The sequence below is a fragment of the Pocillopora verrucosa genome, chromosome 2, assembly GCF_036669915.1.
Source record: "Pocillopora verrucosa isolate sample1 chromosome 2, ASM3666991v2, whole genome shotgun sequence".
NCBI classification, from domain to species: Eukaryota; Metazoa; Cnidaria; class Anthozoa; order Scleractinia; family Pocilloporidae; genus Pocillopora; species Pocillopora verrucosa.
This window is the reverse complement of record NC_089313.1, coordinates 2,526,683-2,554,084: the sequence shown is the minus strand read 5'-3', so window position 1 is coordinate 2,554,084 and position 27,402 is coordinate 2,526,683. Positions and strand designations below refer to the sequence as shown.

The 27,402-nt window shown below is 37.5% G+C and overlaps 4 protein-coding genes across 9 annotated transcripts in view; 2 read left to right on the top strand and 2 right to left on the bottom strand.

Annotated features, from left to right (window-relative positions):
* Positions 1–3,063, top strand: part of LOC131771005 (protein phosphatase 1 regulatory subunit 42-like) — an 8,175-nt gene extending 5,112 nt beyond the window's left edge. The window contains exons 6-8 of the mRNA XM_066162116.1: positions 770–809; positions 1,256–1,634; positions 2,037–3,063. Of these exons, the coding sequence (XP_066018213.1) occupies positions 770–809; positions 1,256–1,634; positions 2,037–2,139 (522 nt within the window). The 3' untranslated portion in view covers positions 2,140–3,063. The remainder of the gene's footprint in view (positions 1–769; positions 810–1,255; positions 1,635–2,036) is intronic.
* Positions 2,258–16,924, bottom strand: LOC131771004 (regulator of MON1-CCZ1 complex). The gene is made up of 27 exons (XM_059086753.2): positions 16,600–16,924; positions 15,460–15,539; positions 14,798–14,882; positions 14,600–14,656; positions 14,032–14,118; positions 13,799–13,870; positions 13,436–13,504; positions 13,102–13,205; positions 12,363–12,458; positions 11,971–12,040; positions 11,512–11,547; positions 11,291–11,399; positions 11,088–11,141; positions 10,780–10,833; positions 10,353–10,411; positions 9,634–9,703; positions 9,380–9,489; positions 8,611–8,657; positions 8,149–8,215; positions 7,448–7,525; positions 6,899–6,964; positions 6,188–6,226; positions 5,402–5,470; positions 4,775–4,828; positions 4,288–4,399; positions 4,026–4,085; positions 2,258–3,879 (listed from the first exon to the last, which is right to left on the bottom strand). The coding sequence occupies exons 1-27, from the start codon at positions 16,693–16,695 to the stop codon at positions 3,788–3,790; spliced, it is 1,992 nt and encodes a 663-aa protein (XP_058942736.2). The 5' UTR covers positions 16,696–16,924; the 3' UTR covers positions 2,258–3,787.
* A 76-nt stretch (positions 16,925–17,000) lies between these two features.
* Positions 17,001–20,409, top strand: LOC131770993 (uncharacterized). The gene is made up of 2 exons (XM_059086742.2): positions 17,001–17,429; positions 18,571–20,409. Exons 1-2 carry the CDS (start codon positions 17,118–17,120, stop codon positions 18,814–18,816), a joined length of 558 nt encoding a protein of 185 aa, XP_058942725.2. The 5' UTR covers positions 17,001–17,117; the 3' UTR covers positions 18,817–20,409.
* A 558-nt stretch (positions 20,410–20,967) lies between these two features.
* The window catches only part of LOC131771029 (otoferlin), a 36,757-nt gene continuing 30,322 nt past the window's right edge, over positions 20,968–27,402 (bottom strand). For all 6 annotated transcript variants that reach the window (XM_066162770.1, XM_059086784.2, XM_066162771.1 and 3 more), the window contains 9 exons: positions 27,208–27,365; positions 26,482–26,621; positions 25,790–25,878; positions 25,141–25,381; positions 24,612–24,711; positions 24,153–24,331; positions 23,253–23,353; positions 23,016–23,163; positions 20,968–22,501 (listed from right to left, as the gene is read on the bottom strand). In XM_066162770.1, coding sequence (XP_066018867.1) covers positions 22,469–22,501; positions 23,016–23,163; positions 23,253–23,353; positions 24,153–24,331; positions 24,612–24,711; positions 25,141–25,381; positions 25,790–25,878; positions 26,482–26,621; positions 27,208–27,365 — 1,189 coding nt within the window. In that variant the 3' untranslated portion in view covers positions 20,968–22,468. The remainder of the gene's footprint in view (positions 22,502–23,015; positions 23,164–23,252; positions 23,354–24,152; positions 24,332–24,611; positions 24,712–25,140; positions 25,382–25,789; positions 25,879–26,481; positions 26,622–27,207; positions 27,366–27,402) is intronic.

Here is a 27,402-nt window from a genome sequence, read left to right as displayed (position 1 = left end):
TTCCTGCAGCTGAAACCTTTTCAACGTTGATAGATTCTTTGAAAATCAATGCAGTCCCACCTCCTCTGCGATCACTGCGGGGATGATGAAGGAGTTTGTATCCCTGTGGTGTTATTTCACTAAGAATAGCAGTGTCATTGTCTGTAAGCCAGGTTTCAGAAACAGCAAATAGATCTGCTTTGCTATCGCATACCAAATCCACAAACGACGCTGACTTATTTCTCAAAGATCGAGCATTGAGAAGGCAAAGCAACAATCGTTGCGTATCGTTCTTGATATTTTCCAACACTTGTTGAGGCTTGGGCACAATAATGTGGACCAAATTACGTAGACACGGCGGTGCACGATTGCCAACAGCGCTAGCATAAGCAAAGTCGCCGTTTGTCGAGTGTCGATTTCCGATTACAGCTTGAATAGCAGAGGGGCCAGGATTTAAACTTACATCACCAGATTTGATCAGTCGAATCAGTTGAAAACTGGAAGTTGAATTGTGATGATAGTTCACTCTAGCGCCGAGGTAACTCATTCCACGAAGTCGACAACCAAGATGGCGGCCTAATCTCCGAGTGGAGTTTACTTGTTTGTTGCCCGTTATCACTTCCAACGAAGACATTGAGCTGCCAGAGCGAAGCGGTGCACAAGAGAAATAATATAGGCTATGTCCAGATAAATATTTCTCAGGGTGAAGACCAAATAAAAGCAATAAAAATGATAAAACTACGGAGCCAAGAAGGACACGTCTGAGTGCCATGCTGACCGCTGATCTTTCAAATACAGGGACAGGGTCATTGTTATGTCCAGGTCATTAGGTAAGTAAAGGTGCAAGGGAATTTCCTTGGAAGAGATATGATTTGTTTTCCCACCACTTAAACTATTTGTCTGTAATCTTATACTAACATACAAGTTGCTTTCAACCACAACCATGTATAAACGTATTGTCTATACTCCAAATTAATTAAGCTGCTTGCTGAAATTTCAAGAGAGATGGTGCAAAGGTAGCGTTAAGTATTGAGTGATTGCAGGTGCATAACCTCAGAAGTGTCGGAGGGCTTTACCGGACGATTATTAGCTAAAGATTCAAGCAGCAAGCACCACTCTTTCATCCTGCAAATTTCACCTGCTGTTGGTGCTTAGTGACCACCCTGAATATTGATAATAAGACCAAGAGAAATGTAAAGAATTTATTTTTGAATCATACATCAATGCTTGTCTGTTTTTTTAATTATAGTTTCTTAAATTTTGTTTCAATTTACAGTTATGCTTGATGGCAAGGAAATCAATGAGACTGCCAAACAATTTTTAATGAACTGGAAAGCCAGCAGAGATGCAAGAAGGAAACAGAGGAAACAGCTGCACTTCCTTGAAGGGGGAACATCAAATCTCATATCAGATTCATCAAATGCATTTTCAAGTATACCTTCTCTTCCACCCATTCAGGGGCTACCAAATGCTGACGGGGAATATATGATAAACCCTGGAGTAAATCCATTACTTTATGAAGGAGTTGTAGCCAGTGGATCCCAGTCATTAGCACTACCTAGGGGCACAAAACCATTTGCAGCTATAATGCAAGCAAGAGCTCCACACTCAACACTTTTAAACAGGAAACCTGCTGAGGATGTGTCACAATCAAGGTAAGAAGCATCTCAAAGATTGTCTTTGGAAATTCTTTTGGATCAATGAACAATTGCACACCTACCCCTCCCTTAACCCTACATTAACCCTAGTTTGTTATCAGTTGACTGTTATTGTGTTAGGGGAGGGGTAGGTGTGTAGCTGCTCTGATACTGACAATGATCCTTGCTGTCACTAATTTAGTTAGACTCACCTGTAAGACAATGTGTGTATTAGATTACCAAGTTGTAGGGAATAAATTAATATCAGTAGAGATCCACATTTGAAAAAAATGTATATATGTGATGCATTGTTATTTAGGGGTAATTAAGTCCATGTTGCACATTAGCATCTGACACAAGATCCAATTTTTACATTAATAGAGAGACAATTTTGTTCATTAATTTTCTGTTTTATTTTAGGTTTCCAAACATCTTTGCACCACCACGCCCCATCATTTCTGAGTCAAACTGGGACACTGACAGTGATGTCCACAGTGGACCACCTGTGCCACTACAGACATAGTGAATTATGGACAATAGAGATTTCTGAAAATTCTATATGTTTTGGTTACAAAAAAGATAAACATTGTTATCAGTAACAAATTTTCAAAGCAATAAAGTGAACACTTGGAGATAAAATCTTCAAAACTGTTCTTTTTTTAATTCAGTTGCCTAATACAATATTATTATGATTATTAGTTCCATAAAGGTTTGTATATATGTGTGAATCATTATTGATAAATTATTGCTATATTATTGTAAAGTTTTGTACATATGTGTGAATCATTATTGCTAACTTATATTGTAGATTATTGCTGTATAACTAGAGCCATATTCAAGATTATTGCAACCTGCTGTAAACTGTATATAAGTTTGTATATACATTGTTGAGTATTACTTTTACATGTTAATAACAATAACAGAATATATTTATTTACTACTCTTAGTGCCAAGAAAAGCACAAGATTGAGTTTGAGTCTAGAGTTGAAAAGACACCAATTTTGATACATGATAAAAAATTATTTCAAGAGTTTTTACCACTTCTCACTTCCATCTCACTTACTGATTGGGGAAATTATTATATCTAGTTTTTATCACACATTAATGGATTTATGATGTGTTACTATATACTAAATATGGTATTCAATGTGCTCTACGCTATTTCAGCCTGTCAATAGAAGGCATTTTTTTTGTCAGTTGATGGGGTATCTCATTTGTTAATAAAACTTCAGTATGTCAAAAGAAAATTATTTGACGATAATACAAAGACATGTGAAACTCCTCTCTGTAATTTTTTATTTTATGGGGCACAATCACAGAGTTCAATTCACAGTTATATACAATATAAAATTCTTCAATTTGTAATATAAGAAACAGTGAGAGAAAACTTAAAAGGTTTGTTGAGAAAGACTAAGAGTGAAAAGAATTAAAGTTGTTCAATTGATGATCTTTATATCCCAGCTTACTATAGGCTTACAATTTTGGTAGGCAAATAAATAACAGAGGATGAAAGAGGAGTGAGACAGGAATGACAGGTTCCTCCTATCTCAAGCCCTACCTCCCCTTTGGCCCAAGCTTAGCTGTTTGTAAAAGTTGTCATTTAGTGACTCATCGTCAGAAAATATAGACACATGCAAATTGACATGGCAGACTAAACCCATGACCACATCCCTTATCTTTGGAGTAATTAAAGTTGTAAAACTGGGGTAAGAAGCAAAGTTTTTTCAGATGAAAATGACAAATACCTTTCCTACTTTAATTGTAGGCCTTGAAACTATATTAACTTACAAAAAAAGAAGAAAACCTTTCAGCTTTCAACCTGATGGCTGAATACTTGTGCCAGATCAGCAACTTCTGCTGCAAATTCAGTTGCCATGGCAACTTAAACTCTGCCATCTGTTCGTTTTTTAGTTCACACATTATTCCTCTTGAGTCCATAAGCCAAGAGTCTGAAACTTTCTTTTCTACATCGGAGCTATGGTCCACCTTGTAATATTGACACTGTACAGTACATTCCGGATATGATCCACTCATGCACAAGTACAACCTTCTGCCAAGTCATTAAACTCACGCTGGGGACATTGATGCACAGGAAACTTGTTCTATCTTTGGCTTTACTCCCCACACTTCATCTCATTTAATGCTTGTCTCTTATACTGCTGCCACCTTCTTCAGTTGATTCCTCCATTACTGCTAAATTGTGCATTCCGATTTGACCCAAAACGGCTCTCAAATCTCTTAACATACATATCACAGTGTTCCCCTGGACCAAGATACAAAGAGGTGAAGTCTCAAACTTAAGTCTGGACAGGTTGAAGTTTCCAAGTTTGGAGATAATGCTATTCAATCTAACTGGATTCAACAGCATAAAAAATGCAGAAATTAATTGAGTATCAAAATTATTCATACCTGGAGCAAAGTCAGGGCTTCCACGAAGCCGCATGTTACGTTGTTCAAAAAACTTGTATACTGCAATAGAGAACAAGGGATCACATTCAGTTTCTTTACATTTAGTGCTTGAAATCATGTAAACCCAGAGAAAATAAGTCTGACTTGCGACATTTTATAATTGTTATGTATTCATTATCTATTTGAGAACAGGAAGAGAGCTACTAATATCAACTATAACTTTCAGCAGAAATTTTGGGAAGTGACTATATACATGACCTACCAGTGTAGAAAAGCATGGAATCCTCAGGATTTGAAGCAACCTCTAAGAACTTTCGGGGTGATATAGAGTCTTCTGCACCTATAGCACGCACATAGCGCAAGGCAGGCAACAGCTATAAAAAAAACAAATCACCATGACAATTGTTAATAACAGAAAAACAATCAAGAAGGAAAATGACATGGAAAAGTGCTAACATTCTGGCTTGTGAACAGGCTCTCATAATCAGTGCTGCAGGATGTGTGTTCCTGCACCTGTGGAAAGATTTGAGATGAGTTGGGGAGAGAGTGTTGGTAGTCTGGCACCAATAATCATTTGTGGTGCCACACCACTCACAAAACCTCTCACCAGTTCGCTCAGTTCAAAGCCTTATACTTTCTCGCAGGCAAAGAAGTGTTCATGAAGAGCACAAGTAATAATGGTCTTCTCACCAGCTTCTAAAATTCTACCTAGCTTACTTATCTTTTCAGTTTGGTTGTAAATGGCTAACCTGACGTTTTGAGAGAAGAACCTCAATGATTTCTTCATTGGCTGTGTTAAGTCTCTGTGGAGAGTAACACCAAAAGTTACCCATTTGTCTGAACACAAAAGTATTGATCAGTAATTCATAAAGAATGATCTAAGATAGGTGATATAGACAGTTGAATAAAAGGGGGTAAGTTTCTAAAGGAACTGTGGTGCTGTGTCAGTAGGGGAATATAACAGCATAATTTGGTTTTGTTGATTGAGTTGATAATGTAGATTGTCTACCATAGGTTGACACTTTGTGTGTTAGCCCTACATCATTCACTCTGATGAAGGGCTAATGCTCTAAACGCCAGCTTTGAAACTCTTTAAGGTGAGCAATTTACCTTATCTTCTTATACTCCCCACTGACACAGCACCACAGTTTCTTTGGAAATGTACCCCCTTTATGGGTAAACAACTGACTACCAAGCTGACAAATGGACTACTGACTGTAAAAGTCAGAAAACATAACATAGAGACAGACACATGGTTGATAAAGCCGAATTATCTTGTTATACTCCCCCTCCAATGCAGCACCACAGTTTCTATAGAAACCTGCCCCCTTTATTCATTAATATAGACAGTTGTTAATGAAACTTGTTTGAGTGACCTTCAGCATATCCAAGGCCAGTTGGTATGTGGGGGGGTAGGTACTCTCCAGGGACAACATGAGACATGCCTGCAACACATAGTAAAGTTATCATTTGAACATGCACTTGGGTGGATAATTATGAAAACTTGGAAATATGTATTGAATAATATAACATCATGTTTCCACAGAAAACCCAACCAGACATAAGAAATCCCACCTGAAAACAGTACCTGTTTAGTAATAATTTTGTGGTTTTAAGGTTTTCTCCCATGTCCTGAACTTTATTGTGATTGGTCAGAACATGATTGACCTCTCAGAATTGCATCAAAGTTTTCACAGTTTTTTTTTACTTTAATTTGCAATAACTACTAACATTTTGAAAATATATTTGGGAGAATAAAGGGAGAATTACTAGGTTTAAACCATAATGTAAATGTAACCAGGCAGATACATCTAAAATCATAAGCACAGCATTATCAAAATTTTTTGCTAATTCTCCTTGTCAGCACCTTAACCCTTTAACTTCCAGTAGTGATTAACATGAAACTTCTCCCAATAATATCCATACATTATTCAGCAAACAGGTAATGAGAATATTCAAACTTATCAGGTGGAAGCTGCTACCTTGATCTAGCACTAGGTTCTCATAACCAATTTAGAAGGAAATGTGCAGCAGCTAGAGGGGAGAATTAACAATCAGATCTTGGGAGTTTAAGGGTTAAGAAATGTAGAGAGAACAGTAGAGAGAATATGCATTCTGAAGCTAGGGCATGAAGGGTTGAAAGAATATTGATTTACTCTTACCAGAGGTTTCGAGTCACTGATGACATGGTATTGCAGGAACTAAAAATGCATACAAATGTCATTGAATCATTTGTTTGAATGCATGCATAGAATGTAAGCCTTTAAAAGATTATTCAAAAAAGACACTGCAAGAGGAGGAGGTTGTTTAATTCATCTATAATCATGATATACATAAAAATATTATGGGCGTCTAATTGGCTGAAAATGGATGCATTTTTCACATAACAAGAGTGCAAAGTTGTAACACAAGTGCAGATTACAAATAATGCACGCTTCCAAAATTTCATCTTTCTTGACTTTCTGTGGTACTTTTTTCATGTAAATTATTAACAAGTAACAACATGACTAATTTCTCATGCAATTTGGTGTAAGTAAGCAATTGTAAATTTTTCTAAGACTACAAATTGCACCCATCCTAAAGGTTTGTGCAATTTTGTTGTCTTTGAGAAATTAAAATAAAGTTGTTACCCATCCTAATTATGAAAACTAAACATTTAGATTGTAGGCAGGCTCTAATTGGCATGCACTATAGCAGGAGCAGCAAGTCCTACTGGAGGTGAGCTAGCAGTATGGCACAAATTTTGAATCTGGTGGAGATTACTGCTTCTATCACTACACAATAAGGCAATGAGAACCTGCTTTTTTGATTCTCATCTTTCATTTGTTTAGAGATAAAACACAAAGAAATATATTGTTAGAAGACCATCACACCTGATGCAGTTGGTAGAAACGCTTGTTGTGTACCAGAAGATTTATGATCAGCTCATAAAGATAGTGCTGTTGAAGTGGAGAAGACGGTTATATCATTCAGGTCATGTGATAAGTTGTGGATGGCATTAAGCCAGCAACACAGCTGGTGATTTTATTCACCAATTGGAACAAATTTTGAATGTTATAATCAGCATATAAAATTGCCAATATCTGGCCTGTCAGATATTGGCAATTTTACATGCTGATTGCAGTGATTGGCAAAAATTATAACTGCTGCACCAGGCACTCCTGGCAATATTTGCCTATCACTGCAATGGCATATCAATTGCAAGTTGCGTCACTAGTTTTAGGTGGTGTAGCTGGAACCCGGAATTTAAAAACAATTTCAACAAGAAAGGGTGGCTTATACATATAAGTTTATAAATCCTAAATCTGAAGTCCAACACACCAAACCATTGGTTGCCAAGTCTTCTACAAACTTAATTTTTAAGATTCATTTTTGCTTTCATTTCTCAGTTTTTAACTCTTTAAGTCTGTAGTTTCCCTTACCTCTACCTCAATCTCAAACTGATTCAGAGATCGAATATACTCCACCAACACAGCAACCATGAATTTATACTTTACTTTCTAAAAATGAACAAGGGAAATGGGAAGAATTAGTGGTTCAGTCTTTAACTTGGATGACTGGCAACTAACACAAAGTCATGTTCGTGAAGACACAACCCAATTAACTTATCCAATGAAAGTGCACAATCAAGATTTTATTCCTTGATTGAAATACAGATCAAGATATGTGGCAAGTTTCTTTTTCACAGTTGTCATTCCTCTTTCCCCTTTTAAAACAGTCACTGGAGAGTTACAAAATTGTGATCAAATAACCAAGAAATAATTTATTGTGAGTCATAAAATTGTTACAAATTTAATGCAGTTTATATGAATGCAAATTGCAAAATATTTTACATTGAGTAATACTAACTTGTTTGTTTGTTTTTTTCTTTTGATCAATTGCTCCTTCAAGCTGCCCCAACAGTGAACTCACCATACACTAGCTAGCTAGACTATGAGCATTCCCTCCTTATTGGCAAAGTCCATTGTGCAAGTCACCCTTTTTTTTTTTTGGCGACCCACTTTACCTAAAAGACTAGTCTATAAACTGGTCTTCACAATTACAAAGCTGAAATGGTACTACTGGATACTGACAATTCCAAACAAGGGTTGGATGAAGATACAGTACAACAGCAGTCTTATACCTTACTCTCCACAAATGTAGAAAGCACATGGGAATACATGTCTTCTTGACTGACAACTGTCTGGCACCTAAAGGAGCATAATTGCATTTAACACTGGGTAAATTGACTGAAAATGCTTCTCTTCTAAGTATTAAATACATTATATATTTACAAGACATTGAAAACATGTTTTCAGTAGTTATAGAGGGTAAGTGTTGTTAGCTGGCAATAGATGGGGGAGGGGGGGGAGGAGAGGGAAACAAAGGAAGCAAAGCAGCAAAGCAATGTCCCTGCAAACCTCCCTTAGGCCTCTCCTATCCCATTAGTAAAACCCCTGCAATAATTTGGATTTAACCTTGTCCATTAATTACCATTCAACTGATATAAGAATATTGGCAAAGAAAACTTTTCTTGGAAAAGTTAACCAGTAATTTAACTTGTAAGATATAAAAAAGAAAAGGAACAGAATTTGAGTTCACTAACCTAGAGACTTGTTTTTGGGGAGACTGACCCTTGGAAGCATCACTTGACTAAGAGAAAAACAAGTGCATTCTTCATTCAGTTACATATAAACACTTGGAAAGAAGGAGAGAAACTTCTGATTCATATCAAATAAGAATATGTTTTAACCTCAGAGAAGAGTTCTCGGATCAATATCAGTATCTGGGCAACTGCCCACCTACCCCTCCCCTAACCCAACTTTAACCCTAACATGTTATCAATTGACTCTTGTTGAGTTAGGGGAGGGGTAGGTGGGCAGTTGCCCAGATACTGATATTGATCCAACTTCTCCATTATTTTTTCTCTTCCTATCGAATTTTTGCTGCTCTGTTATTCCTCCCTTCAAGTTCCTAAGATACATTTTCACCACTCCTCCTTCCTTTCCTGTCTCCATTTACTCTGTCTTTCCAAAGTAATTCAGTGAATGTCAACCTCCCATCTTCCTTCAACTCATTAGCCAGCTCTCCTTCCATTTCTACCCTCTTTGTTTGATCCAGACCTTGATGCCTCAGTCTACAAGTTTTCATTTTTGTTTTCATTTTTTTCCTACTCTAATCCTCTACTTAATCTTTACCCACCCTGTGCACAGTTTTCCTGTTCCTTCACCCTCTGTGCCCCTTAGAACAATCTTTCCTGACCATTTCCTCTCCCTGATCTTTCATTCTCCTAGCCTTTCCTTCTTCTGTCATCTCATAATCATAACTCACAGGGGGTGATAACAGAGTCACCTCAAGAATTCATACAGACTAACCTGTTGTGCATTTTGTTCAGCTTCCAGTGCATAACTTCTGTAAGCCAAGTTCACCTTGTCAAACATACGAGCTATGACTGGAAGGCTGCTCTGTCTCCCTGGAGTTAAAGCTGTTACATGATGACAAAAAAAAAAAAGGTTAATAAATATGCTGTCACACCTTGCACCAAAAATCAAGGCAACAATAAGCTAAATGGTAATTCCAAGCATTGCAATTGAGATGATTAAATACATTGGCTAAATGGTGTCCATACCTTGTTTAAAAACTGTTAAAATGACCATTTTGCTTTCTTTCCTTAGAAGTAGGAAGTCAATCAACAAGCCCTAAAAGATAAAAAAGCTCATTGCCAAATGGGTACAACACGCAACACTGACATTGTCAGTTTATATACAATTATTTGGAAATTTATTCAATGTGAAGAGCAGACAACAAGAAAATGACAAAATTATTCTAATAAACGAACTTAGCCGGTAACTATATACTACTGATTGGCCAGTTCAGATGTAATAAGCAAGTTCTATTCACCTCCGAGTAGCCAAAAAGACAAAATCTTGCATCAAGAGTTTCATTTACAAACATTTTAAGATATATTGACAGAAAAAACCTCTTTCTTGGTTATAAGTGCAGTGTATACTAAATAATAACAGTTATTCACCCAGTGTCATTGAAAGTGTTGGAAATTTACCTTGCACTTCATGTTTCAGTAAATACCCATCACTATTCAACTCCATTTTGGTAAATAATTGCCTATTAAATTGATTAACAACTATACAGGGTAAAGCCAGGAAAACAAACAAAACAAAAACAAAAGCAGAATCCCAGCTTCCATGGGGCTCAGACCCCAATGACTACAGCTGGTAACCCAGTGTCATGCTTTGTGCGATTTACAGCTTGAAATCAAGGGTGACTTACCTCTGTCAGTTACACCAACTGATATCTCAAATGACAAAAAATAGACAAAATAAGATTTACCTTGTCACCAATCATAGCAACCAAGGGCTCCAGCTTTATCATAACCTCCCACAAACAACCTGAGGACAAAACATGAAGCATTCCGGTCAATGGTGTTACTTGGAAAAACCTAAGGTTATAATTTCTTTTTTGCAGTCAAAAGAAAACTGTAAAGCTAAGAGAAACCCTAAAGATGCAGGGGTATGCATCTACAAAAAACACCATTAAAAATTTGCATCAAGGTACATCCACATCAAGAAATATTCTGACCATATCTCTCTCTCTCTCTCTCTCTCTCTCTCTCTCTTCCCCCTCCCCTCCTACAACAACTCTTACACTGGAAATCTCTCATATTTCTTTGTCAAGTGGTAGGAACCTTTATCATAGTGATTAAACACTGAAAGATGCAACATTTCTTGGACCTATTGAAGTTGAAATACAAACTTACCAAGTTTAGCATCTATGATGATGTTTGGTTGAAACACAATCCAGTTTTGAGAGTCTGGAATCAAGACCTTGTTAAGAAACATAGTGGTAATACACAGTTACAGGTAATTTATATCTATCTGCAAAATCCTGAAGTCTGATGTACGAGTCCTTGTGAGGGTCTAGGGGTTTTTTCCTTGTCCCAATTCAATAGCAAATAATATAATCCTTTGTTCAACAGCTGGGCTCAAAATTTACTATCTTCCCTGATCTCTCTTAATATTAATGATATAGCAAATATTCTCATTGCATGAGTCTGTTTTTGGATACACATTTCACAAAGTACCCTCTTCTTTTTAACTGCACCAGTAGAATCTTTCTCTTCTAAAAAATAAAACCACAAAGAAACAAACTTAAGACAATAAGCATCAAATCCACAAATTTTCCAACCCAACCATAAGGGCAATTGTACAGCAAAAACGTGTTGTTATCTTTCAAAAAAAAATGACCAATTAACTCTGAACATGGCTTACCTGCTTCAAAAACTGCTTGTTCAAGTGGCAGAGGTGCTAGTACTGGTTGAAAGTATGTGATCTGTCCATCAAAATCTCCCCCAAGTCGAATATCAAACAACATAGATGTCTGCAAAGTCAGAACAGACATTTACTTAAGTACAAACTATATAATTTATTTATGCTTTATTTTAGACTGAATGAATGGAAATAATTCCACTTGAAGTTGACTCAAAAATTACCTTTGAAGCTTGATGATGGACAATAACAAGGTTATCCTGTGGAAAACAAAGCAATGAATGATTGATCTCCTTATTAAGGCTGCACCAGAGCATGATCAGTCTTCCAAAGCACCTAGCTGGAAAAAAATGCTTCTAACTGATCCATACTAAGATGTTACAAAGAAAAATTTCACTGTGATGATAAAAATGCAAAGGAGCAAATGAGTCACACTTTCACAGTAACTGTGGTGACAAAAAGTCATTCAGGAAACTCAGTTTATTTCTAACTTTCAGGAAATTCTTCAGCGTCTACTAATTAGTAGTTTAATACATACAATTAAGCTGATCCAACGAAAAGAGATTGTTTCTTCCTGTTTTATTTAAGGCTTTAGCTCATTTGAGATTTTATGTGCAAAAATAAAATATTCAAGTATGATATGAGTTTCAAAGCTAGTGATTGTGTAGTAAAAATATATTTACCACAACATTGACTGCAAATCTTCCAATCATGTTCAGTTGAAGAACAGCTACCTTCTTGGCTGGGATATCTCTACAATTAGAACACACATTAATATTATTTACTCTCAAATGACTGACCCACAGCAAGGTACATTCAACAAATAACATTTGAATAAAAGGGGTAAGTTTCTAAAGAAACTGTGGTACTGTGTTGGTGGGAGAGTATAACAAGGTAATTTATTACTATCAACTGAGTTGTTAATGAAAATTGGCCACCGTAAAGAGTTTAAAAGCTGATGTTTCAATTGTTAGCCCTTCGTCAGAGTGATGATCTGACAGATGGCTGATGCTCAAAACATTAACTTTTCAACTCTTAAAGGTGGCCAATTTAAATAATGTTGTCTATGGCTTACCGCTGTAGCTGGTACAGAACAATCTCTGCACCAACTGGTCCTGTGGTTTGACTTCTCTGCTGGTTTCTGAGAATTACCACATAGAGCTGGCCATCTCTGAAAGAAAACGTGTAAAGAGAAATCTATGGAGCCTCAACAATCAATGTCATACTAACCCTTTACACCAGAACAACAGTATACATAATCACCATACTGTTCTCTATGCATTTCCTAAGATGCAGACAAGGAGAATTTGTTAAACAAACAAGAATTAGTAGAACTTCTTTACTTGTTGATCATTTCCCTTATTCTTGTAACCTGAAATGCTTGATTCTGGGGTGATATTGTAAGGAAAATTAGATGCTTGTCACTCTTTGGTGTAAAAGGGTTGATTTTTGAGTCAACTTCAAGTGGAATTATTTCCATTGATTCAGTCTAAAACAAAGCATTCATACATTGTGGTTTATACAAAATTATATATCTGTTCTGACTTTTCAGTCTTCTATGTTGTTTGATATTTGACTTGGGGGAGATTTTGATAGACAGATCACATACTTTAAACCAGTACTAGGTTGGATTCCATGCACTAACATTTGAGTCAGAGTCCCTATCACAAGTGCAGAGGAATATTATTCCATAAAAATCAAACTGATGGAATCAGAAGTCAGAGTTTCTGCAAACATGGTTTGTAACTAAGTCTATTTTGGAGTTGAGAGATGACTGACTAGTATGGATTTTTGGCTGGACAGTTATAACTCACATGTTTGCAAGAGTGACATCCCTTTCCAACAGTTGAACTTTCTGAGCTTTGGAGGCCGCAGGGATATCTACCTCAAACTTTGGTAACCTCATGACAGACCCTGCCTGTAGTGACATGAAACACAACAAAAATAATGCTACATTTTCTTTTAATTGAATTAATAAAGCCACCTACTCTTAGAGGGTCAGCATAAATTTTATATCAAACACCAAACTGCCCAAAACATATATAAAAGTGAACAATCAGCAAGTACTGTTCTTCTATTAAATGAACATTCTGAGAAGATTTACTTCAATGATAATGATGAATTAAACAATTTGGGATTAAAACTCACCCTGAAGTGATATGGATGAATAACATTTCCAAGGCCCGAGGAAGACAAAAGAAGAACAGCACTCTCAGGCTTCAGAGAAAGAGGATGAGACACTTAAGATTAGTTTGGTCCTCATCACTCTGAAATAATACATCAATAACTTATTTTAATTGCATTTGACCTGCACATGATCCTACTGGTATTCAGAGCACAGCCTGGAAAAAAAATCAGGATTTTTCCCAGAAATGAGCCCATACATTCCAAGGCCAAATAAAAGTTGGGAACTTCCACCAACTGAGCTAGAAAGAAATAAGTCAAAGATGCAAGGAAAATTTCAACTCACTGGTAGTAAAATGCTCATACACGCATAATATTTTGTCTTACCAGGAAGACAAACCAGTTGACTTGCACACTGTAGTTCTTAATCATCTTTAGGCTACGCTTTTCTGGTAATACCTTGGAAAGAATACCACAAAAAGGATTCATGATACAATGGCTTAGTTCATTGGTAAGTTGTAAGTTAAAAATTGACCATCCTCAATTTAAATTTTTGTAATCTTTCTACAGCTAGAGGAGAAAGGTATTCGACACTTATTTAATAAAATTACAGCCTCTACCTGATAAAATTCTAGACCTTGGTTTGTAATAAAGACAATTTCATTCAAATTTGTCCAGTTGAAACCAATAACATGGGCAGACTTGCTCTGTGAAGAGAACAAATAACAAAAGATCTTTATAAAAACAATTCATGTTTGTAGTTGGATCTCCAGCTGAGGTTGTGAAGGAGGCACAAAATAAGATCTTGTATGCTTAATGAGTAAAGCGATTACACCAGAAATTTATGCCTCATAGTTGGTCCACGTAATTCACAGCTGTTTGCTTCCTGCTATACAAGGTGTTGATCTTCTCATCAAAAAAAAAAAAAAGAAAAATAATAAAAAAACCCAGCTCTTTCTATTTTTTCCAGTAAACATCTGAAGACAGTGAGATAATGACTCCAATTATATAGTAGTGGCATTGTGGTCACTATGGTCCATAATAAAATGCTCTATACAAAAAAACCAAAGGCCATCATGATAAATGCAGACATCTAAATACAGTATCCACCACTGCGCATGAAATTCTCCTATAAACCTGCACTTTAAGTGGTGTAAAGTTTAAAGACAGTAATTAAATATACCATACCTTACATGTCTGGCTATACTGCTGGCTATCAATTCCATCAGCAAAGTTAATGAACTCCTAGAAATCAATTAGATTCACAGATAGAATGCAAAGAAAAGCTATTATTAGAAACAGCCCCTTTTATGGTGGTTTCAATAATTATTAAATATTTACAAGGAGAATGCAAAATGAAACATTAAATTGAATTGAATTCCTTACCACAACTTTTATAGATCTCTGGATTGCTAATATCTTGCGGTCATAAGAGAATTTAATGGACTGCACGTATCCCATTGTTGGTATGCTGTGAATGCACATGATAAAATATATGATATAATCCAAAGGAAATGAAGAGAAAGGAAAGGAAGAAGAGGGAAAGGAAAGGGAGGGGAAAAGAGAATGAGTGATTCAATACCAACATATCTAATCTATTTGTCTTTCTTACTGTCAGATCCACAGGCCTAAGGCTAAAAATCACCTGGTTTGCATCTTATACAGTTAACCTTTAACTCCCATGAGTGACCAAGACAGAATTTCTCTTTACTATATCTATACAATGTCATGTAAACAAGTGATGAGAATAAAGAAAAATATCAATTATGGGATTACTGAGTGATCTGATACCAAATTCTCCAAACAAACATAATGAGAATCATTTGGCAGACAGTAAGGAGAATTACTTAAGAGATCTTGGGAGTTAAAAGGTTAACCATCTCTCATTTTAATTCCACAAATTTTGGTTTTATTTTGAAACTTAAATCATTTCTTTTCTTAAGGTCTAACACCTCCCTTGATCATTTGCAAAAATTCTTGGATTTGTCCCTTATGCATCTTTAGTGCATTTATTTTCTAATATTGCACAACACAAGCCAACAACATACTCGAAGATGACAAAAGACTTCAGATCAGGACCTCTGACTACAACACGGGTTTTTCCATCCACAGAGGTAACAGAGAAGACCTGGAAGAAAATGTTTACATATTCAATGGCAATAGAAATTACTTAAAAGAGAACTAGATTCCACAGCCATACATATGACCTCTCTTGGTCACAAGTTTGCCCATGAATTGGAAAATTCCCTACAGTACAATGTAAGTGTGGAGGCGCAGTGGCCTCATGGTAAGTGTGCCCAACTCTGGATCAGGTGGTCCAGATTTGAGCCCTGGCCAGGGTCATTGTGTTGTGTTCTTAGGCAAGACACTTTACTCTCACAGTGCTTCTCTTCACCCAGGTGTACAAATGGGTACCAGCAAATGTGCTGGGGGTAACCCTGCGATGGACTAGCACCCCATCCAGGGGGGGGGGGGGGGAGTAGCAATACTCCTCTCTGCTTCATGCTAGGAAAACCAGAGTTAAGCACCAGCCCCATGGGCCACTTGGACCCATATAAAGGCTTTTACTTTCTTACAATGTAATCCCAAAGAGCAAGAGAAGGTATGGGAGCAGGGGTGGTATGGCTAAAACATTAGTACACTGAACTCCAGGTCAAGAGGTCTGGATCCAAGACCTGGCTGGATCATTGTGTTACACAAGATCCTTTACCACCACAATGCCCCACTACCCACAAGTATGAATTGGTACCCCAGAGATGTCAAGAAAACCTGACAAAATGCTGGTAGGGAGGAGAGGGTGGGGAGATGCAGTAATCTTTGATGGACTAACATCCTATCCAGGAGTCATGGGTATGATTACCTCTAGTAACTTCATGTTATACTTATCAGGATAAGTTGCAGTACTGAGGGTCAGTAAGTAGAAGAGCAGACTTTTCACTTTTTGAGCCCTGATCAATCCAGAGTCTGTCAAACCATGTATTTGTCCTCCATGTACTTAATTAATCATGGAAAGATTCAAAATAAATGTAAAATTTCTACCATCATGTGGTTCTGTTGCATTAAGCCTTCAAGAATTCCCAAAAAAATAAACCAAAAATTACCAACTGAGTAGAGGTCTCCTTAAAAGAGATATCGAATCCAAACTACGACTCCTCATTTATATCCAAAAAAAACTCTTTTTGCCTTACCTGCCGGTTTGCTTCGTCAAAAAATACACTGTTTTCTTTGGTGACAGGCTCAAACCGGAGAGGATTTGGACAAAGCTGAACATAGTGGCCAGACATCCTAGTTACTTCCTCACTCCTTCGACGGATATTTCTTTAGAGCTGTTACTTTGTGATCACCTCAGCTTTAATACTTTGGCCAACCAATACCCCAAACATTCCGCACCGAAATAAAGTATGTATAAACACGTCTATTTTATGGTAAGAGAGAGTGAAAAGAGAGCGCAGAAGTGCATGAGTTTCAAATTCTTAACCCTGCCAAGTGAGCTCGGCTTTCCGCCATTTTGATTTTGACGATAGTGGGAGAATTTCTTTTCTCATCAGGTTATTTAATGGTCACGTGATACACGCTCTTTCCTTTCCGCAGTGGGCGGGCGAATACTAGTTCATAGTGCGTGGTACTACTGCACATAAAAAAAGATCGAGCTACCTCTCAGATCTGACAAACGTGATTATTATCAAAACACCGAACTGTTTTCTGAATGGATCGCAGCTACGGAACTCCAAGATCTGTTGATGCTGTCGATCCTACTTCTTCGTATGATGCTTGGCCGACTTTACCATCTACCCGGTCGATATCCGAAACAAGCTCGAGGTCTCGATGCTTCTGCTGCCGCTTGAGACTATCTTGGACAGCTGTCAGCGTGGTGGAGATCGCTCTGATGATTGTCACTGTTGTAGCATATTATTTCCTTCCCAAAAATTTTCTTGAAAGAATGTTACCGCCTGGAACACAAGTAACCGAAGTGTCAGAGTGGATGATGCGAACGGTCGGAAGTATGGTTAGCGTGCAGGTCAGAAATATATACAATACCATTGCTGTTCTTTTATGAATCAAGAGTTGTTCTTGATTAAGAAATTAAAAGGACTTTCATGCGCTGTGCCAGTCACTGTATTAATTGAAATTTTGCAAAATTTAGCTCATAAAAATTTCATAAGGTTTATTAATGCTTCCGTATTTCGTTCGTGATATAGTTCGAAACTAAAAAATTTAGAAGCGAACCTCGCTCCAGATACCATGGGTTCTTACATAAATCGATGAAAAATGAGACTTTTTGACACTAATTGTTTTAGTTAACATTTCAGCCCAAGATTCTTTGGAAATATTTCTCAAAGTTTCGACTGACAGCTTTTAAATTAATTGATGATTAGCTAAGGAACGCCTCCCTCCCTCTAAAACCCAAAACTACAAACCCTCTATGGCCAATCACACGGGATATGCCCCATAACATATCATGTTTCAGAAGAGTACATAATTGTTTCACATGACTGTTTGATGCATCACTGAATCTATGTGTGGTATATCTGCATTTTATCTGGTAGAGTTACCTACAGAGGTCTTCTTTTTCCAGAGATGATTTCTCAAGGGAGGGGAGGGGGAGCACAGAAGGAGAGGGGCAGAGCACTCAAGTGCTCATGTACAACTCTGTTAGCTAGGGATTTGTCTTAAAAAAAAGGCTTGTTTGGGGATTTATTGGCTCCATCAGGGAATTTTAGAGTTACCTTGACTTAAATGGTAATATAATTGATGAATATTGAAAACACCTTACTGTGGAGCATACAAAGTTAAACCCTTTAACTCTCATGAGTGACCAAGAAGGAATTTCTCCTTACATGCAATATCAACATAATATCAAGCAGACAAGTAATTACAATAGAGAAAAATATCGATTTGGGGATTATTGGTTGATCCAATACCAAATTCTCCAATCTAACATTTTGAGAATTGTATAGCCTGCAGGCGGTAAAGAGAATTACCAGTGAGATCTTACTTACATTGAATTTTGATAGTTTCACAGAGTTGCATTAATAACAGCTAGCAGAAAATTTCTAGTCAGAATATTCGCAAAAAAGACGAATTGTGCAAAAATAAAAAATCTTGCTCTTGCCTTAGAAGTAAAATCCACATGATGTTGCTTCTGGTGTTTGTTTCAGATTGTCCTTCTCATTGGTGGGATTGGCTGGGGCAATGCAGTAACCAGGAAAATCATCTACTGGGGAATGTTAACAGGAGACATTCTGCTTGTCGCCATCCAAGCAGCTTTTGTACACAGTATGTCCACCTGGAATGCAGTCAACTTGTCAATAGTAGTTTTGGCATCAACATTTGCTCTCTTCAGGATGATAACACTGATATGTAATCCAAGATGGTGGCTCTGGGTCCCAGAACCTAACTTCTGAAGTTTGGTTTTACATGAGACAGACAGAGTGAAACAAAGAACATGATTTTTACAGATTATGTGTAATACCCAAATTTTATGAACTGCTGAAGTTGACAATATTCATTCAGTTATCTAAGGAGCTATTTATGACGAACATTCTAACCCTTTACCTCCCATAAGTGACCAGAAGAGACTTTATCCTTACAATTTCAATACAATATCAACCAGATAAGTGATGAGAATAAAGAAAAATATCAATTTGGGGATAATTAGTTGATCCAATACTAAATTCTCTGAACTAACATTATGAGAATTGTATGGTTGACAGTAAGGAGAATGAAAAATTTGATCTGGGAGTTAAAGGGTTAAGGAACTGTAAAAGTAGATGCTAATGAGACAAAAGTAGATTGTGAGTGCCTTTCAATTAAGTCATGTCAGGTACAAACAAGTTTTATTGTGACAGAGGCATCTGAAGTGGTGTATCAGGGTGAAATATAATGGAAGTTGTGTAGGATTGAATTCTGGTTGCATTAAACTGCAATTTTTTTTATCCTTCTGAAAGGTTGGCACACTATGTAGATCATATCGCAGGAACGGTTTCCCTCGTGTGATCTCCCAATTTCGCCAAAAATTTTGCCTATTTCAGGCATTTGGTTGTTAATATGGAGCATGATAATAAAATTAAATATACTATGGTAATGGCTGCGAGAAAAAAGTCGAAGGTTCAATTTGGGTCCATAAAAGGATTGAGGTTTGGGTTCTTTAGGTGATCGACAAAACCTCCTTCCTTTTCCGAGCTGAACCAAACCTCCTGCTTCTTTGCTCTGCCACTGCTATTGTACTTTTAACTTTACCACTACACTCCATTTTACTAACTGAAAGCCTCATACTGGCCACCTGAAATTTTGTTTCATGGCAAAATTCAGCATGGTTGTAGAGAGTTTTTACACTGCTTTACACCCTCTCTACTGCAGAAACAGGACTGAATCAATTAAAAATCTCTATGTGATATTGAGATTTTTATTCACATATTGACCCAACCTTCATGGAGCACATTCTGCTCTTTTTCTGTTGCATGTGTCTTTTGTGGAACAAGGAAAGAAGCTTGTCCCCTATATAGGGTACCAACCTTCTGTTAAGATTTTGGTAAAAGTTTAACATAATGAACCAATTAAATTCAAGTAACCTCTTGACTTATTTTGTAAAATTGTATCTTAATTGCTCAGAGTGATCATTATTTTACAAAGGAGCTAGTATTTTTGGTACTATGAAGAATACTTTTTATTTATGTTTTAATTAAAGTAGCACGTGTCAGTCCTTTTTAATAAATTAGGTCTGTCCTGATAGCAATATTTTAACTGTGAAGTATCACTTTTTCTGGTTTAGTAAGCTTTAAGGAATGATCTTTTGTCTTTTCAAACAAAGTAAGCAATAATGCCTAAGACTTTTGATGACCAATTCTTTCATTTTGATGTAGTTTTGGTGTAACTTTTTACTAGGATCATTAACATCTTAGTACTGACCAGGTGAAGATGTATTTCAAAGCAATTCAAAAGGCTGTTGTTCGGTTGTATTACTGTCATGTCCATTAAAAAAAATATTGAAATGTAAACTATTTTAATATGGCTTCACCCATAGAATAGATGGTTGTGAAATGTTGTGTTGAAAGTGTAAATTGTCACAAGGAAGAACAATGAACTGATTGCGTTAAAGAGGTCTTAATCCTTAAACTTCCAAGATGTAATTCATAACTCTTCCTATACTCTCTACACATTTCCTTATAAATTAGTGACAAGTGTTTGGTTCTAGATCAAGATTAAAAACTTGTACCTTATTAGTTTGGGTATTCTTATCACCTGCTTGCTGGATATTGTATGGATATTATAGAGAGAAGTTACTTGTTAATCACATGTTAGTTACATGTTTTCATTTCATCTATTTTTAAGGGGGTCCTTTAAAGATCAACAAGCTTTAACATCCTCCCCCCCCCCCCCCTCAAAACCAGGCAACCCTCTGGACATTTGAACCGGTGAAGATTAGTTTTTCATATTCCTGCCCTCTCCCACCCTCCCCCGTGCCAAAATTGCGTTCAAATGCCCCACACCGGCAATATGGACAATTCTTTGTGTGATCAAAGACTACTGAGGAAGGTTCAGCAAATGACAACAAGTCACCACAATTATCTTTATTGTTTTTGATAATCACGTTACCCCCATGTACGACACCTCCACACTGATTACTGATAACTACGACCCACTTGTAATTTTTACTTAACACTGATATCACGGTTAAACATACTACTTATATTATGCTACGATATGTTATGCTCCAGCAACGTCTGGTTAATTTTGCCTCAACATTATTTACAACCTGCAGAGGTACACGGCTGTGCCATCTCATTCTGTACAATTTCAACTCATTCCATGGCCTAAAGCCACTTAAATTTCGATACTTCGATCTGCAAAACAGAACCAATTGGTAGATAACGTAATCTTTGAGATTGTCACGCAATCTCCGCGATTAAAAGCTCCGATAGCGTGACCACCAAAAGGTCTGCAGAGCACCTTGAATAAATTTCAGGTACATTTAGCACCTAGAAAAAAAAAAAAGGAATCCACAGGGGAAATTATAGAAAAAGAAATCTACATAAATCCTTCCTTCTCTAAGAATCGAGCAGCAGATCCACTATCTAAACGCAATGCACGTACATTTCAATTCCATGCTCAACTCTATTATCTAACTCTCGGGTCAAACCAGAGTTCTAAACTACAATTCAAAAGAAGGACCTGCGCTAAAAAATGTAAAAATACAAACTATTTAGAAGCCATTTAGCCATAATTTGTCTGACATTCTCCATAAAGCCCGAAGCCCGAAGCCACGCCTAGCTAGGGGAAGCGGGGATCCTGGGATGCCTGTTTTCCCCCACCCCCTCCTTTGTACGCCTTTTCTAAGCGAAAAACTTATAATATTCAAGTGGCGAAAACTGGAGAGGACCCTTAGTTTGACACGGTGTGACCCCCCCGTTTGGCTTTTGCTCCTGTCTTACCCTAAGCAACGTAACCTAACTTCAAGTTCATATACAATCAACGCTAAAAGAAGGAAGGAAGGTACTATATTTTAGGGAATATTTTCTTTCTCTTTTTTGTTCCTCATGAGATTTCTCATTGAATTCCATGCAACGAAAATAATTCCATGTTTCATGATTAGTATTTCAAAAGCGAAAATTAAATACTTATAAATAGAAATGATGGATAAATACTTCAAATGAGAGATTTTGGCACGAATTTTGGTATTGCGACCCGTCTCAAACGTGTCGGCTTACCACGAACTTGATCAAACCAAAAAAGTCTTTGTCGGCGAAATTTTACTAAAACAATCCTTTTGGAAAGGAATACCTGCAAAAAACGGAAATCTAGCAGAAAAACTGATATAAAACTGAAAAAAAGGTAATAAAAATAAATTCCAATAATTGAATCTTGTAAGTATACAATATTTTTTTAACAAAATAAACGTTTCTATAACAATAACAGCTAATATTTAAACGGCGCCTACATTGCACCTTTTTAAATAAACCTCATTCAACTAGGTTTTTCTCTTAACTTATAAATAGATAAATAACTCGAGAGCAGCCCACAGAATAATTCAACGGTTGTCTTTGCCTTGTGCGCAGCTTATGCTCCGAATATCTTCTTCACAGTATAACCCTGAAGATAAACAAAAACGTAGAAAACCTTTTTAGTAAGGGTTAGGGAACTTTTATTGCTACCGTAGATAAGCTATTTTTTATCACGGAGAGATGAGTATGATTTGGGGGAAAATTGTGCGGAGGGAGGGGAGAGGAGGGGAAGGACGAAAGGGCTAACGGCGGAACGATTCAAGAAATTCTGAGTAAAATTCGTTTGGAAAACCCCGTTAGTTACTGACCTCTGCTGACAGCGGTTCAGATTTTAAACAAGGAATTGACCATTAACGATTAACGGACTTAAGGTTAGCTTTAAAGCCCATAGCATCGCGGAAAAACTGACCAAAAAAATCTCGTTGATTTAGACTTGTTTTTGTCCAACGTAAAACAAATTTTCATTGTGACTTCGATCACTATTTCCGCACCAACAACATTCTTTTTCTCTTGGGATGTTCTAACCTAGACGATCGCACTAGTTTGATTACCACAAAAAAGGACCCTATCGTGAATGTATCATATTCAAAAAGGGCTCTTACAGGCATGGAGTAGAAGAACAAGCCCATGAGGGCCACTAGCAGTCCAATGACTAAGAACTTGATGAGGCACATCTTGTAGTTGTTCCACAGAAGATACTTCAGGGACTTGAACGGGTTCATAAACCAAGTGAAGGTTGAATCAGGCCGGCTACAAAGAACAAGACAAATCATAAATACTGCGCAGACGCGGAGCAGGTCCAAAAAAATTAATCAAAGTTCAATGGAGCATTATCTTACTTTGGTTTCTCAAGAGCCTGCGGGTCCTCACGCGCCCGTCCAGCGGGTTTCTTCTCAGCCTCTTCCTGTGTCAGTAATTCCAGTTCAGCTTCAACTTTGCCCTACCATTGAAATGAGAAACCAAACTAGTTAGAAAGTTTGAATATCTTAGATAGAGTTCTAATTGTCTTAGATAGAGTTCTAATTGTTGTAATAACACAAAGACTTGTCGAGTTCCTACTCGGCAACACCCTATCTAGTAATCAGTTCTCAGCATCGCCTGCCATAAATATCTTACAATTTTAGTTCTGAGAAATGTGAGAATTTGGACTTATATTATAAAGCCTTATGATCGTGTGGTAAAAAGAGCAGAGTAAATCGCACTTGGCGCATGGTCTACCTCGCAACAAGCTAAGTTTAAATAAGTAATAAAGAATTCGACTGATAAACGGAAGATTGTGGGGTCGCCAGGCATCCAAAAGCACGTTTTTCTTTTGTCTCACGCACACCTACTTCATACGGCTGTTTAGAGAAAAGTTGTCGGAAAAAGAACAAGAGGGCACGCGACAATCTCGAAAGATAATCCGGGTATCAATGAATTTTTATAAGTCAAACAACTAAAGAAATTCATCCAACCCGCTCTGCCTCAGCCTTACAGTGACCTTTTCTCACATTTCCCTGAAATCCTGAGGTCAAGGACCGTGACCTGAAAACTACCCACATTACCTTTCGGGATTGTCGAGTGTATTTTAACGCTTTTTTCCCGACAACCATTTTTCAAACAGCTGTACCTCTGACAATTTTTGCCTGAACTGTGCTGCTTCACTTTATCAAGCATGAAACCAGAATCGAGAAAAAATAACTGCCATACTTCAGCCTTTTTTTACACTAAACGACCAAGATTACAGACTTTGAACTTACGGCCAGTTCAGGCACTTCCTCATCAGTGTTGACAGTAAACGGCCAGAATCCCTTTATGTGCTTGATTTTGAAGAAAGAGATCTGGGGCACACTGCCGTCTTGTTTGAGTAAGTCTAACGTGCAAGTCTTAGCGGACTTCGCCCCACGTGGCATGCGCGTGAGGTCAAGCGTCAGATCACCTGTTGAACACAATATGACAGTTTGTAAGGTTCCTCGACTGTGAAGTAATTGATTGGAAATCTCACGCCATTTTTTAACCAATAAGATCTTAGATGCAAGACCAAGCCAATTGCGACTAAGACGGGAGCATTTTCCCGCGCTTAAAACCGGTCACACGCTCCTGAAGCGATTTCTGATTGGTTCCTGGCATAATTACGTCTCGAATGATCAGTATAACAAGAAAGTTCTTTATATGTTCACGAACTAAGAATGGCTCACTTTTTTCAGAAATTTACTTACCAATGAAATCGTCAGCCGAGAAGGCGTCTGCATCCCATACTTGCAGATGCAGTCTGGCAGGAACTTTCTCCTCTGATTCGTCCCAAGAGAAGAAACTGGCCTGTAAGACAATACACAATAAAAAAATGAAGACACAATCCCCTCAAGTAAGCTTCAGTAAAAGAAACTGCAGAAAAAGCCAGCAAAAAGCCAGGATCCGAAGGGATTCGAACCCAGGCCTCCCCGATAATATTGGCCGCTACAACCAACTGAGCCACGACGCTTCATGTTGAGAGCGAGACGAGTCTAAGTGAACGAAATAAGCTGTACTTTTGACCTGCGGAGGTTCAAAAGATAATTCATTCCATACAATACACAATGATCAAATTTGAATTTGGGCAGCGTAACACTCATTCAAATGCTGCAATACAGGGAATTTTCTTAAAGATTCAATGTGAAAAGAAGCAAGATTTCCCTTACTTATTTCTTTGATGTATTTGAGGGGTGGCACATAAGCAGAACAAAACGTTTATGCATGAAAAACGTTTACCTTTCGAGTAATAACAATCCTTTCTTCTGCCTTCTGGTACTGGAATGGAAAGATGAAGCGCCAGTTGAAATTGCCTTCACCAGTGAGGGACCTGTAATGCACATCTGTTTGTTGCTTGTCCTCTTTCATTCCCTCGAGCCAACCTTTGACAAAGATGTCACTGCATTTCTCTCCTGTCAGGATATTGGATTCCTCAAGAAGGACATCCTCCGTGTTCCAGATAACCACTCGCAGCTCATAACTAATAACAACACAAACGTTTCCCCGTTATTGGAAGTGAGAAACACAGTTTTTTTTGGTTGGATGATGATTTGGTCTCAAGTGAAAAATTCTCAATAAAAACTTGTCTACCTTACTGGAATCATATGTTGTTACTCTTTCATAATTACTTTTACACTGTAACTTTCAAATTCCCTCCGAGTGTTGTTAAATCGCCAGAGGAACACAAACTGGAGCGAACGCTTCACTTTTAACCTCCAAAAGTAATTTGCACGCGACTTCTCCTCACAACATCCATACGTTATTCAGCAACCAATGAAGAAAATACAAGACCTATCAGCTATCACCAGATTTTCCTCCCTATTTTTCACTGAATTACATAAAAGCTAGTAGGGATATTTGAGGTGAAACGACTGAGTGCTGTCCTTACGTTGTTGGTTTCCTTGGAGTAATGTCCACAGGGGCACCAGGAGAAGGCATGTCCATTGGGAACATGTCCACCCACATCTCAATTTTACCCTAAAGACAGACGTGAAATGTCGGCACTTTATTATACAATCTATTAGTTTATTTTAAATCTCATAATATTATCTAACTAGCCTCGTTTCCTCAGTCCGTAGTGCAAGTTTGAGGAAACTCTACCGATAATTAACAGTGCTGACCTCAAACGCGGTCTTTATCTACTAAAGAGAAGATGTATTGGAGATATCCGGTCCCAAAGAGCGACCTCGTTAAATCGCGGTTTTAGTTCTGTAGACATATCTGAAATGGTGGGTTCTAAAAAGACCGTTTTATCTTGTCCTACATCATTTGAATGAATGTGGTTTTGTTTCGTTTTGGTTCATGTTTGCCTAATAGGTGGTGCTGTACGGATTCTATTAAAAAGTTTCGTCCTACTTAAAGGCAATTTCTTACATCTTAAAATAACCCCTAAAACTGTTAGAGGAAGTAGCTTTACTCATTCATAATCTTTGGAAGTGTAATGTCTTCTCAATCAAGGTTCGCTTGATGAAGATGTTCTATACTTCGCTTGGTCACCATCTTAAAGTAAGATTTTTCCTCGTACATCACGATTTCATTGTAGAGAAGAATGAATGAAAATAGCAGTAACAGAGCACTAACCTGCTCCACTCCAGGTTTCTCTGGGTTGTACAGAGACCGGGTCTCCACATGTTCTGGCACCAGATTGAAGCCTCTCTTCAGCGTATGGAAACCACGCAAGGCTTTCAGAGCAACAGGTTCATCTGACTGTTTGAAATGACCTACAAAACGAACACAAACCTACCCAATGAACCACAATAAAGCATACGAGCTATTTTAAAAGGCAGAACCATCAAAATGAGTGCAACGCCGCGCAAACTGGAACAAAGGCGTTCACCATTTAAAACTCGTTCACAAATTTAACGTTGCTCTGGCCTCTACGTATAATGTTTTTCTTTTCTAGCAAAAAAATTGCAAGATATTCAGTAATAATAAAAAGAAAACAATCGAGTCTATTTTTGTGTTATCAACACGAGACAAAGAAAGATTTTTCTCTTCTTTCACGCAAGTGATGCACTTTTGTTTTGATAAACTGTTCTGTTAAGATTAGGATCAAACACGTTGAACAGTGTTTGGGCATTTACTCGATACCGCTATTTTATCATCAAATGATACGGCAAAAAATTTATACTCCATGAAAGTAAGCATACACGTAAACTGTTAAGTGCAACCTTTACAGTCTGCGCCCATTTGAGACATTTCGCGGAATATTTTACAGAGACAACACCAAATCTTTAAGGTCGAGTGTCAAACAGTTATAGAAAACTTGCAGGAGAGAAGATAGGGAAAAGAAAAAGACACACATACCACTTTCCTCAAGAACTTGTGAAGTGGCGCCAAACACTTTGTTGTCAATTCGAACTCTTCCCGTGGAGTAATGAGGTCCGTCCAGACCCTCATCTTTGCAGATCTTAGCAAGGACCTGGGTCGGGCGCATTGGGTCGCGCCATTTGTTGAATCCAAATCTTTGGGTAGAAGAAAACAATACCGTCTGGTATTACA